At 43.1% G+C, this 12,498-nt stretch overlaps 1 protein-coding gene across 1 annotated transcript; it reads left to right on the plus strand.

Annotated features, from left to right (window-relative positions):
- Nucleotides 1-8,715: 8,715 nt before the first annotated feature.
- Nucleotides 8,716-10,704, plus strand: LOC138970300 (uncharacterized). The gene is made up of 3 exons (XM_070342783.1): nt 8,716-9,116; nt 9,724-9,868; nt 10,480-10,704. Exons 1-3 carry the CDS (start codon nt 8,971-8,973, stop codon nt 10,681-10,683), a joined length of 495 nt encoding a protein of 164 aa, XP_070198884.1. The 5' UTR covers nt 8,716-8,970; the 3' UTR covers nt 10,684-10,704.
- The last annotated feature ends 1,794 nt before the right edge of the window (nt 10,705-12,498 follow it).

The raw sequence follows: 12,498 nt of genomic DNA on the forward strand, positions 1-12,498 counted from the left end.
GAAACAGTTATCTTCCATAGTTCAGGGTCAAGGTCACTTCAAAATATGTATACAATCCAACTTTGAAGAGCTCCTGTGACCTTGACCTTGAAGCAAGGTAAACCAAACTGGTATCAAAAGATGGGGCTTACTTTGCCCTATATATCATATATAGGTGAGGTATTCAATCTCAAAAACTTCAGAGAAAATGGGAAAAATAGCTGTTTTTTAGGCAACATTTATGGCCCCTGCGACCTTGACCTTGAAGCAAGGTCAAGATGCTATGTATGTTTTTTGGGGCCTTGTCATCATACACCATCTTGCCAAATTTGGTACTGATAGACTGAATAGTGTCCAAGAAATATCCAACGTTAAAGTTTTCCGGACGGACGGACGTCCGGACGGACGACTCGGGTGAGTACATAGACTCACTTTTGCTTCGCACGTGAGTCAAAAACGTCACAACGTGGAGCGTGCTATTGGGTTGCTGAAAGGAAAATTCCGCAGACTAAAAGATCTCGACATGACCAACATCCGTGAAGTTCCTATGTTCATTTTCACAGCATGTGTCCTACACAATTTTATCATCATATAAAATGGCGTTGACGAAGACGACATTGACTAATGACTCGTCGGACAGTGAAGATGAAGACGAGGACGGAGGTCAATTTGTTTGTTTGTTTTGTTGTTTGCTTAACGCCCAGCCGACCACGAAGGGCCATATCTGGGCGGTACGGAGGTCAATGTGGTGGTGATCACTGCATGTCTGCAACACAGAAAAGACTAGAAATTGCAAATGTTCTTTCTTGATAACGGTTCTATGTGTTTTCGCCAAGAACTTTTGAAGAATAATGACTTGCGTTTTCCCATTGTGGGTATCTATTTATTAACTAACTTGTGATAAACAGAGGATGTGAATTTTGAACAATCTATTGTTAGCCACTTATAAATAAAATTGTTCAAACTAATTAACGTTGTTGCGTATTCTTTGGCAAGAGAGTACAGTGTCAGCACAGAAAGAGATTGTGTGTATCTCGACCAAACATTAAATACCCTAGACCAATTGGTAAAAACGTCACAACGTGGAGCGTGTTATTGGTTTGCTGAAAGGAAAATTCCGCAGGCTAAAAGATCTCGACATGACCAACATCCGTGAAGTTCCTATGTTCATTTTCACAGCATGTGTCCTACACAATTTTATCATCATATAAAATGGCGTTGACGAGGACGACATTGACTAATGACTCGTCGGACAGTGAAGATGAAGACGAGGACGGAGTTCAATTTGTTTGTTTGTTTTGTTGTTTGCTTAACGCCCAGCCGACCACGAAGGGCCATATCAGGGCGGTACGGAGGTCAATGTGGTGGTGATCACTGCATGTCTGCAACACAAAAAAGACTAGAAATTGAAAATGTTCTTTCTTGATAACGGTTCTATGTGTTTCAGGGAAGTGTCGAGTACAGTCTACCGTATATCAATATTATCATTCTACGGGCCGGGGCTGTATGAATTGTAAATAACAAGTACTGGCATTGTGTATTGAGTTGCATGTTCTTATGCGTTGTGTAACCTGCCATTTAAATTTTAATGTGTAGAATTAACTGGGTGAAGGTTGGGTTCCTGGTGAGATCTTTCTGACTCACAAGAAACATACTGCCAAATTTTCAAATATGAAACCAAGTTATTTCTTTTTTCAGTTCAATGACATTTACGTTATAAGCTGACCAGACTTACCAAAGATGCTTTTCTTTCTTTATTTATTTGGTGTTTAACGTCGTTTTCAACCATTCAAGGTTATATCGCGACGGGGGAAAGGGGGAGATGGGATAGAGCCACTTGTTAATTGTTTCTTGTTCACAAAAGCACTAATAAAAAAATTGCTCCAGGGGCTTGCAACGTAGTACAATATATGACCTTACTGGGAGAATGCAAGTTTCCAGTACAAAGGACTTAACATTTCTTACATACTGCTTGACTAAAATCTTTAAGTTACCGTTTTGACGGTTGAAAGTGAATCATGCCGTCAAAAAACGCCATTTTTGAGGGTAGGTGTGGTCACGAACCTCTAACGTCATACCCAAATATTGCTCAGATTCCAGAAACACATTTTTGAGCAGAAGAAAGACTGATCTTCAAATACACGTATATTTCTGACCAAAAAAACCCCCTGCTGTTTAACATCTGGGCTATACCACTGAAAAAATATCCTTAGGCCTAAAAAAAAAATAGGTGTGGTTACGGTAACCCGACCTACCATATTTTTAGGGGCCGACCCTATAACTTTTTATTACATTTGTCAAAAAAACCAAAAACAAACCAAGAGAACGAGTGCAGAAAACGCAATGAAAGCGAAAGCGCCCGAGTCGCACACTTATTTCCCTGTCGAGTAGGTTTAATTTGTAGGCTACACATTAGAAAAAAAAGTCTTAAAAAAAAAAGTGATTGCCTACCTTCCTACCCTATTTTGGGGGGCTTTGTTACGGTAACCACACCTAATTTGTTTTTTTTTTTGCCTTAACTTTTTGGGCTCAGTGTATGTGTGCCTGTGTGGGTGTATGTCTGTCTCAGTGTCTGTAAAAAGCTTTTCTCGAAAACTACTTGATAGATTGTGATGAAACTTGGTACAGACATTTTTGAGAGCTATTTGATGACGTCATATTTGACCGTTTGCAAAAGTTGAGGCGGCACTCTAACAGTAACAGCTGCTGTTTTTCATCAATTTGTTTGCAATGTTCGTTACATGATCTTTGACTTGGTCCGGACTAGGGGATTGCATTTCAGCTTGGTACCTTACACATTCGATATTTCAATCACAAATTACATTATTGTATTCTTCTTCTCGATCACTCAAGTTTGTATTTTGCCTCGTACGTACTGCTTTTGGAACTTATTTTTCTTCTCAATACTATCCTCTCTCTCTCTCTCTCTCTCTCTCTCTCTCTCTCTCTCTCTCTCTCTCTCTCTCTCTCTCTCTCTCTCTCTCTCTTTTCCTCTCTGTGAACACAGATATTTTTGGAAGCTGTTCTTGCGAGTAAAAAAAAGTACACTCTCCAGAAAAGTGCTCAAGTTGTTTCCCTTGATAACTGATATCCAGGTAACTGTCGATCAGTTACCCAGACACCTCCCCGGAAGATAGTGTGTGGTCGCTGGTCTTCATGTGTCAAGTGAAAACGCTTCAAACGGGTTAGTTTTGCTGTGAATGTTGTGCTATGTCAGAGCGCACATGCGGGGGGGGGGGGAGGGGGGCGTAGCACGTACTCCGGCAAAAATGCGGGGGACCTCATCTGGTGTCTGTCTGCGGGGGACCTTACCCACTGAGAATCGAGTACCACAAAATAACGCTAGATTAGAGCAGCTTATCCGCGATGCTGATGCCCCAAAACGCGCATACAAGTCTGCAAGGTATCGAAGATTGAACTGTGAGTATTAGAAAATTGATTCAAATGGTAGTTCTGGGTTAATGTGTAAGAAATTGAGACCTCTCAACATAATTTTCACTGACTTCGGCAGAAAATCAAACGCCACTGTTCACGAGTACACAACAAGACCGAAGTAAAATATTATAGCCTAGGCAATTCTGCTCCAGAATATATATAATAAATAATGTGATCTGCCATAACATACCTTCACAGAGCAATTCTTTTGCGATATTTCAACTCTGCTTCCGCGTGCGGGGGACATAAAAGTGTGTAGCACCTGCGGTGGACACAACTAGGCGTTCCACGATCCAGGGCGTGATTTTGCGCTTTTGCTCTGCAATGTGGATTCTTCCGTTTTCCGCGGTCTGGGCACCAGTATAGCTTATGCTACGCCATTTTGGCATGTTGCTCTCAAGATTTGAACTAAATATCAAGGTTTTTCAGAGAGGCTTTTAGCGTGTCCTTATAATTATATCTTTGCTTTTGCCCTCCAACAGCACGTTTTTCCTGACAAAGTTCACCATGAAAGAGCTTTGGGATGCAGTGATCCAGCATGCGACATACATGTCCAGCCCATCTCACCTGGGCTTGCTCCAAGAGGGTGTACACACTTGTCATGTCAGCCTGCTGTAGTACCGAGCCTCCTCTGTGCACGGTATCTTTTCTTGCCGGCGAGGAAAAGCACGAAACAAACCTCACAAGAAGAAGAATTCTGTTGCGTTCGGTCCTTTCTCTGGTGAGGGTCGGCCAAAATAGATCTATCTGGAAAATTCGGTTGAGGCAGCTGGAAAGCAGACTAGCGTGATCTTGTTTGGTAAGCTTACAAGTTACATCTCGTCAACAGATTATTTTGATTGAAAATGACTCACTGCCGAAATAAAATGATGCGTCTTAGAATTAGATTTAGAAACGAGGCGAATGTGGTGGTGTGTGCGTGGACCGATTCTGAGAAAACTACTGGACAGACCTTGATGAAACTTTACATACTATTACTAGATCTATTCTTCCAGATAGCTTAACCCTCCAGATGATTTTTCCCCCTCATATCCGGCTTGAAATAGTTGGCGGCCCTTTGACGGCCTCATTTATGTGGCTCCTTCCAACAGCGTCATTGATTTCGTTACTTAATTTTTAATAGTACGGAGTTCTAAATATGCAGGCACCTCTTCGGATCAAGCAACACACTCAAAAGAACGAAACGTCTTTTTTCTGAACAAGACAGCAATGTGTCCAGATACATGCACGAACATCAACAAATATTATTATTAATATTAGATCTAACCGGTTTCGACACTAAAATAATGTTTTTCTACCGCTCAGTAATGAGAACTTGCATTCTGTAGTCAACACACACTTAGTTGCACTTGCAGTTTGCAGACACAGTCGTTTTCTGCTCCAACACGTTTCTGCCGCAACTCCACTCTCCAGGATACAATGTCGTAGATATTTTTTGCAATGGAAAGGTTTTCTCTCCCCCAAAAACGACCAAACCAAACATGGCGAACTTCGTGAAACGTCTCCAAGTGCCTTGTGGTCCCACGGGCTCGAGATGTTCCATTTTTCATGATGAGGGTGGACAGGTTCTTTTTTTTTCCTCATTTCAAAAAACAAACGGGCTCGGGAAATGAACCCTTCCCCCCTTTCGGTAAGTGTTATAGAGTTCAATAATTCAACTGGCGAGACAGCTTTTTGTCACACAGTGACGCACACAAAAAAAAGTGCTGCACTGATATTTTATTACTATTTTTGCATGTTTTGGGTTTAGCTGTTTTCGTTCAGCTTTATTATTTATTCATGTTTTTGATGCTGTGTTCTCGCGTGAGTGTGTATATAAACGTTTGACGGTATGTCAGTGTTTGACGGTGTGTGGCTGTGTGTGTGGTTTTGTCATCGTCGTACACACACGCGCACACACACACACAGAAAACCAAACGGGGTAGAACAAATTTACATCGTCAGAGAGAGATTTCGTATGCATTGGAAGAGAGATAATCTCTCACGAAGAAGATTCCTTTATCGCGATTTTTGTAAGCGATTGTCGCCCTTGTATGATTGACTTGCATCCTCACGTCTCCCCAGTCTGAGCAGAACACAAGGATAACCTACCATGTCTGCTAAAACTAGTTCGGTTTGACTGCCCATACATATTTTGAATTGCCATGATGTGACAGGTAAAGTAGAACATTAATGTAATTTCCTCCCGAAAAGATGTCCCTTGCTTTTGATGCGCTATCACCGTGATATTTTTAATTTCCAACACTGAAGTAAACATCAAAGCATTTACACATTCTTTAGCTGTTCATTTACATGTATCTTAAGGCCATGTCAGACGCACAACACAAAACAGTGTTTTCTTTCAAAACAAACACAAAACAGCGTGTTTCCCGTGTGACATCCCCCAAAACGCGTTTCAGACGCATCGTGTTTTGGGTTTTCGGCATGCTCTAAAATCTGAAAACACGTTTTGGTAGTCAGCCAATGAACGCGGACGATCAACTCACGTGACTCGGTTTCCGGCACCACGGATAGAAAAAAATGGCCGACGCAGATGTGGTACCGATTCAGGGTAGTATCGGACCCATGAATCCTAACTAGAGTCTATGGAGCCTGTCACGATTGAAGAGAGGCAATACTATCAGTACAAACCCAAACACAGCGCGGTAGCTGGACGGGTCAAGCTGACACTGACCGTATCAGTGGGCACTGCCAGTCGTGTTGTTTACAACCCCAAACTGGCTGGCACAGGCCGGCGATAGCTGGACGGGTCAAGCTGACACTGACCGTTATTTCTGTGAAAACACGCACAACGCTTCATCTCATCTGTGTGTTTCGCGTGTGACATCCCCTCTGTAACAAGAGGCGAAGCCTTCAAGGCTCACTCGTAAGAAATCGACAAACAGTAACACAAACTCAATCACTCTGTCACACATACACACACACAGTAAGCATAGGTGACACGGTGCAAGAGTGCGAGACAGACACTAGATCTAGTGTCTGTCTGTAGCCTGATCGACACTGCGCTTTCGACAGCGCGCAGACACTGGAAACAGTGACACTGTGCAGATTAACCCGTGTAGGAAATCTCCTTTGGCATCTTCTTTATCTATTTTTCTGGAGCTACGAAACCGAACAATGTGAAATCGTCTTCTCCGAATCGGCGAACTCACACCGTAGAAGGAAGCTAAGGCAAGTTCAGTATACGTGCGGTCACGTGGTACGATACGAGCCCTCGAGTCGAAGTGTTGGCGGGCTGGATGGTAGGATTTTCACTTAGTATTCAATATATACCAGTCATTCATAACTACTATCAATTAGATTATGTTTCTTACGATGCTAGCTTATCCCTCCTTCATTCCTACTATGCTCAGTTCTTTGGTTTAGCAAGAAACGTCTATGAAAAATTCGAATCGCATGCTAAGGTCACAGTCAAAGTGCACCCATGCTAAGGTCAAAGTGCAATTCTTTCAGGCAGCTTTTTGTGCATTCCCTCGATCTATTGTACACTCTGAAACATTTCGGGAGGTTACCAGCTACCCATCTTTGTATTGTGAACAAAAACAAGAATGTGGAGGTCCTTGATCGCATGAAAATAAAATCAGAGAACCGATTGCAACAAGATATCATCTGCGCTATCGGGGAACCGATGTTTCGGAAAGGGACTGTACTCAGTGCACACTGTGAGATCATTGAGTGCTCGCCCCTATACCTTTCCCACTGAAGTATTTTGTGACTGTTGAAAATGTGTAATTTTGATTCCCAGTTGCAAGGATAAAGACCAAAAAATGACCTCACAAATGCAAAATTTTCTTGGCTTCTCGGAGGCTTTGCCCCCCAGACCCCCCATGAGCGGGGCGTTGCGCCTCAGTGCACCCCACCCGGCGGGGCCTCGGCGGCCCCTGGACCGGCCGCCCTGCCTTCAGTTGGAAACCCCCCCCCCCCCCCCCCCCCTCAAACAAACTTGGTCCGGCCCTGCTGTAAGCCTACCTAACTGCATATAGGCCTACTGCTTTTGGTAGACGCATTCTTCGCTGGCCCAAGGTCAATGCAAGTGAGTCAATCATTTGGGGGGCATAACTAGCCTGAATTATCCCTTAAACCCTATTTTACTGATGTCACGATTGGTTCAGCATTTAGAAACACTTACAAGCAAAGTGTACACGCTTTCAATCTCGAGCTGATTAGAGCAGAGTTACGCTTAGCGGTTTGTTTACATTTGTACTTGACTAGAGATCATTTGGGGTTATCAAACATTGTTGGACGGAATGCTAACACTGATGCAGGTATGCAGATGTCCTGTTAAAGATACCTGGGGTGTCAAAATATTCTCACAAGACGTCTTTAAAGCGTTTTGTAAATCCCAAGAGGTATGCATTGCGTTGAAAAAAGCAGATTAAGCCAATGACGATGTTTGAATGAGCCAGTGTGTCGCAATCACACACACACACACACATGCACGCGCGCGAGAGAGAGAGATAGAGACTGAGAGAGAGAGAGAAAGAGGGGGAGAGAGATGGAACTTTATTTTTCAAGGATAGAGGTTTAAGGCGACGCCTTTTCTTACAACCGATCCTTACTTCTAATACAAATGTCGAGAGAGAGAGAGGGAGAGAGAGACTGAGAGAGAGAGAAAGAGAGGGAAAGAGATGCGTTGATGCGCAAAAACAAAACAAAACACTCTTGGGACTTGTCCTCTTCTTCAAAGAAGAGAGCTTCTTCAAGTCGCGGATCGATCATTATCACGCTATCATAGTCTGAGAAGTTTGGTCTGAGAAGTTTAGATTTTATGCACGATCTACATTTGTTTTCGTTAGCTAGCCATGTAACTTATTAATCTCGCTTTAAAGGTCATTATAGGTCAATCAGACTCAGTAGTACGTGTCTTATCTCGTCAGTCCGTGCAATGTACGCGCTGTAGGCCTTGGACTATTCTGAACAATGATTAAAGCGGCACGCACCACTTTTTTAGGTTTTGTTTGTATGTTCTTTCTTTCTCTTAGTTTTGTTTCTTTGTTTGTTTCGTTTTTGTTCAGTTTGGTATTGGGGAGGGAAGGCGGATGGATGGTATCGATGTACATCTTTCCAGTGCGTACTCGAAAAAGCGACGTGACAATCAAACTTAATTGAACTCATTTCGTGACTTTTCCTTGCTACTAATCTCAGTGCAGAGACTAATGAAGAATTTGTTTAGGCTTTAAAGCAGTTCCAGGGTTATATAGTTCTTCGTTTGTGCGGTACTAGAAATTCTATTAAAACAAAAACGTAAAAAAACTTTGATTCTATATTTTTTCAAGTATCAGAAATAATTCTTCGGTGTGGGAAATCTCCCTATAAAGCCACATAAATTGTGTGATCATATTTGTTACGCTGACCTGGCAAATCTGCAAATGTGAACAGTTGTTCAGACCAATCGCCCATTTATCCTAAGGCCGTCAAGCTTGATAATACCAGAGACTGTAGAGTACACAATAGTGTTTCCGCGTGTGTTTGCTAACTCAAACATTACGAAGGAACTTGATATCGCTAACATTGGTCTACCTGTTCTGTTAGTGACTTGTGAATCATCAAAAACTGATGTCTTTCGTGTCATATTCACTTTCGGCTACTGTGGCAGTACTGGCCATGATGTGTTCAATGACATCTTGCTTGCCGAGAGACCCTTTGAAGAGTACCGTGAGAGTTCGGTTTTTAGTCACCGTCAATGACACATGGGACCCCAAGTAAGTTGGTGCGGCTGACTGATGGATTGTGTTTGGTATGTATGTTTCTTTCTTTCTTTCTTTGTTCCTTCCTGTAGTAAAGTGAATGATATTCTGATTGATTTACAGGAACTCATAAAACGTCCTCTGCCTGCCTAATTGGTGGTTTGTTTGTTTGTTGTTGGGTGGCTGTTTTTAAGGGTGGTTTTTTATTGACTGAATGGTCGTTTAATTCGTTGGCCGATTGACGGATCGAGTGAACATTCCTGATTGATTAATCGTTTGGTTGATTGATTGATTGCCTTGATGTTTTGATTAATGGATTGATGGGTTATTAACTGATTAATTGAATTACCAATAAATCAATCACTGTTAACGGAACGAAAACGTATGCGTGTCATAAACCTGGGCTGGTGAGGGGATTGTGGGATGGGGGTTGAAATAATTGTGATCTTATTAAGCAAGCAAACCGTCAAACCAGAAGTGGACTTTCTGGTTAGTTCGTTGATTTTGTGACTTTACCTTTCCACAAAACACCCCGCTATAACGACCACTATGGGTCGACACCTTGGGTGGTCGTAATTGACAAGTTGGACTGTAACGTGTCAAGTTGTGACGGTGTGTCCAGTGGGTGCATGGCGACAGTGGCCACGCCATTCCTGGTGGCCGGCATGATACACAACGAGACCGGTCAGATCCAGGTGGGCAGCTGTGACCACGGTCCACTGGACTTCTCTGTCCAACAGGGCAGCGACGATGGATACAGCAAAATGGTCAGTGACTGCCAGTGGTTGTCTGTCCAACTGTGTATCTGTCTGTTGTCTGTCTGTCTGTCCCTCTCTCTCTCCGGCTATCTCTATCTCTCAGTCTCTCTGGCAAGCTGGGGCATTGAACAAAGATCTCTCTCTCTTTCTCTCTCTCTCTCTCTCTCTCTCTCTCTCTCTCTTTCTCTCTCTCTCCGTGTCTCTCTCTCTCTCTCGAGTCTTTCTCTCTCTCTCTCTGGTCGCGACTGAGTGTGCAACAATCAAAACAACTTCACTTGGGCTGCCACCAATTTCTTGTCCAAAGATTATGTCAGTATTCTCTAACAGTAACGTATCCAACTCACCCCTCCCCCTATCCCAAACTAAATTTCTTTTTTGTTCTATTAAAACAAAACAAAAGCCAGTATTCTCTTACACCGTGACTTATCCACCTCACAACTCCTCCCTCACCCTCACCTCCCCAACTAGTACGTATGTTGTTTTGATCCCCACACAAAAACATGCCAGTATTCTCTTACAGTGAATTACCCACCTCAGAACTCCCTCCTACAAAACCAACCCACCCCCACCCAGCTTCGCTTTAAAATCCATCCATAACACACTGATTTTTCTTTCTTCAGCACGTGTTCCTCACCTTCCACTCCTCCGTGATTGAAGACGCCTCTCCCCCCACCTGTAACATCCCCTGGAATGGGACCTACATCAACCCCACAGAAAACAACATGGACAGTTCCCCGCTACCCTCCTGCGCCACGGCAGATTCCAGAGAGGGCTATCACATGACCTATTACTGGTTCCGACTGTTGGAATGGCAATTTTTGTGAATAAAGTGTCTTTTTGTTAAACTGTCTTTTGTTGTTGTTATTGTGTGTGTTTCTTTTGTGTTTGTCTTTCTATCCCTTGAGGGTTTTCTAACTGTAGCACATACGTGCACGCGCAGGCAAGTACGCACACACGCACGTACGCACGTACGCTCGCACACACCACACACTGATACACTCGCACACACGGCACACAAACACAACATCACACACATACACTGACTCGACAGCGAGAACGTCAACGCTTTCTTCAAAACGTCCAAATCAAAAGACAGCACAGTGAGAATCATTCTCACAGTTTGTCAGCACCACCAACACCAACCACGATCTTTTTCCCTCTTTACATCTGTCGGGTTATGCCTCGGTCTCACATCTACGAATGTCACCCGACTTTAGGTAGTCGGAAGAGGTCGGAGAGTTCGTGAGAATTAGCAATTTTGTTTTTGAAAAGTCGGATAGTTCGGAAGGCCCTTCAGACTGTTTTGAAATTTTCAAAACAGTCGGAAGAGCCTCCCGACTCAGACGAATAGAAATGTGTCGGGTGGTTGTCGTGAGCGTGTCGGTTTAGTCGTAAGGCGATTCTGATTAGTCGTAACGGTAGTCGGAAGACTCGTAAGGGTGGTCGGATTTGTCGGTAGCATAGCCTTTCGTTCGGATTAGTCGTAAGGGCAGTCTGATTTGTCGTTAGGACAGTCGTTAGCTAGTCGGTTTAGTCGTTACACTGGTCGTGAGAGTCGGCTATTGTTCGAAAGTTTTTCAGCCGGGCCTGTCGTAGCTGCAGTCGGAATTGTCGTTACTGCAGTCGGAAGTGTCTGGACACATGTCGGATTTGTCGGCCCAAAAGTCGGGTGGTTGTCGTCTGCTTGTCGGCTACATGGTCGGATCAGTCGTAAGGACAGGTCGGGAGTGAAATTTGGAGCCGAATTTGCATCCGACACTTCCGACCTAGCCGACTTAACTATCCCCGACACTTCCGAAAAATCGTATATGTGAGACCGAGGCATTACCCATCCGCCTCTCAGCCAAGCCACTATTTCCTCCATCTGTCGCGTTTCTATTGACCCCACCCCCTCTTCCCCACCCAACAAAGAAATAAAAACAAGTCGCGTGAGGCGAAATTACTACATTTAGTCATAGGCTATTTGGTCTATGATTTAGTCAAGCTGTCGAACTCACTGTATTTTTTCACCAAGACAGTACAGCTTCGTCAATCCCCGCGTGAAGGAAATCGCTCACCTCCCACGTGCAAAACGTAGTGATATTGACACGCCAGATTAGCGCGGTAGCGTATTGTGCTAAGCAGGAAAGCACGCTTTTCTGTATTCTTGTTAACTTTCTGAGCTTGTTTTGAATCCAACCTATCATATCTATGTTTTTGGAATCAGGAAATAATAAAGAATAAGATGAAATCATTTTTGGATCGATTTCTTAAATTTTAATCGTAAGATTAATTAATCTATTTTCGTTAATTGTGATCACATTTTAAGAGTAAACATGACATATGTATATATTTTTAGATTCAGAATGTGATGAAGAATACGATGCAATCAATTTTAAATCTGTTTGCGAAAAATCGATTTTAATGACAACTTTAATGAGCAAACTCATTAATTAATTTGTAAGCCTTCAAGCTGAAATGCAATACCAAAGTCCGGGCTTCGTCGAAGATTACTTGACCAAAATGTCGACCAATTAGGTTTAAAAATGAGAGCTATATTTTCCATTGCCCCTTATCTCTTCAAATACCTGAAGTCACCTTGTCAACACTGCCCAACTATGATTTGCTAACCGCTGATGATTTTCTGAATGGCAATAGAG

Source organism: Littorina saxatilis, linkage group LG7 (assembly GCF_037325665.1).
Source record: "Littorina saxatilis isolate snail1 linkage group LG7, US_GU_Lsax_2.0, whole genome shotgun sequence".
Classification (NCBI taxonomy): Eukaryota; Metazoa; Mollusca; class Gastropoda; order Littorinimorpha; family Littorinidae; genus Littorina; species Littorina saxatilis.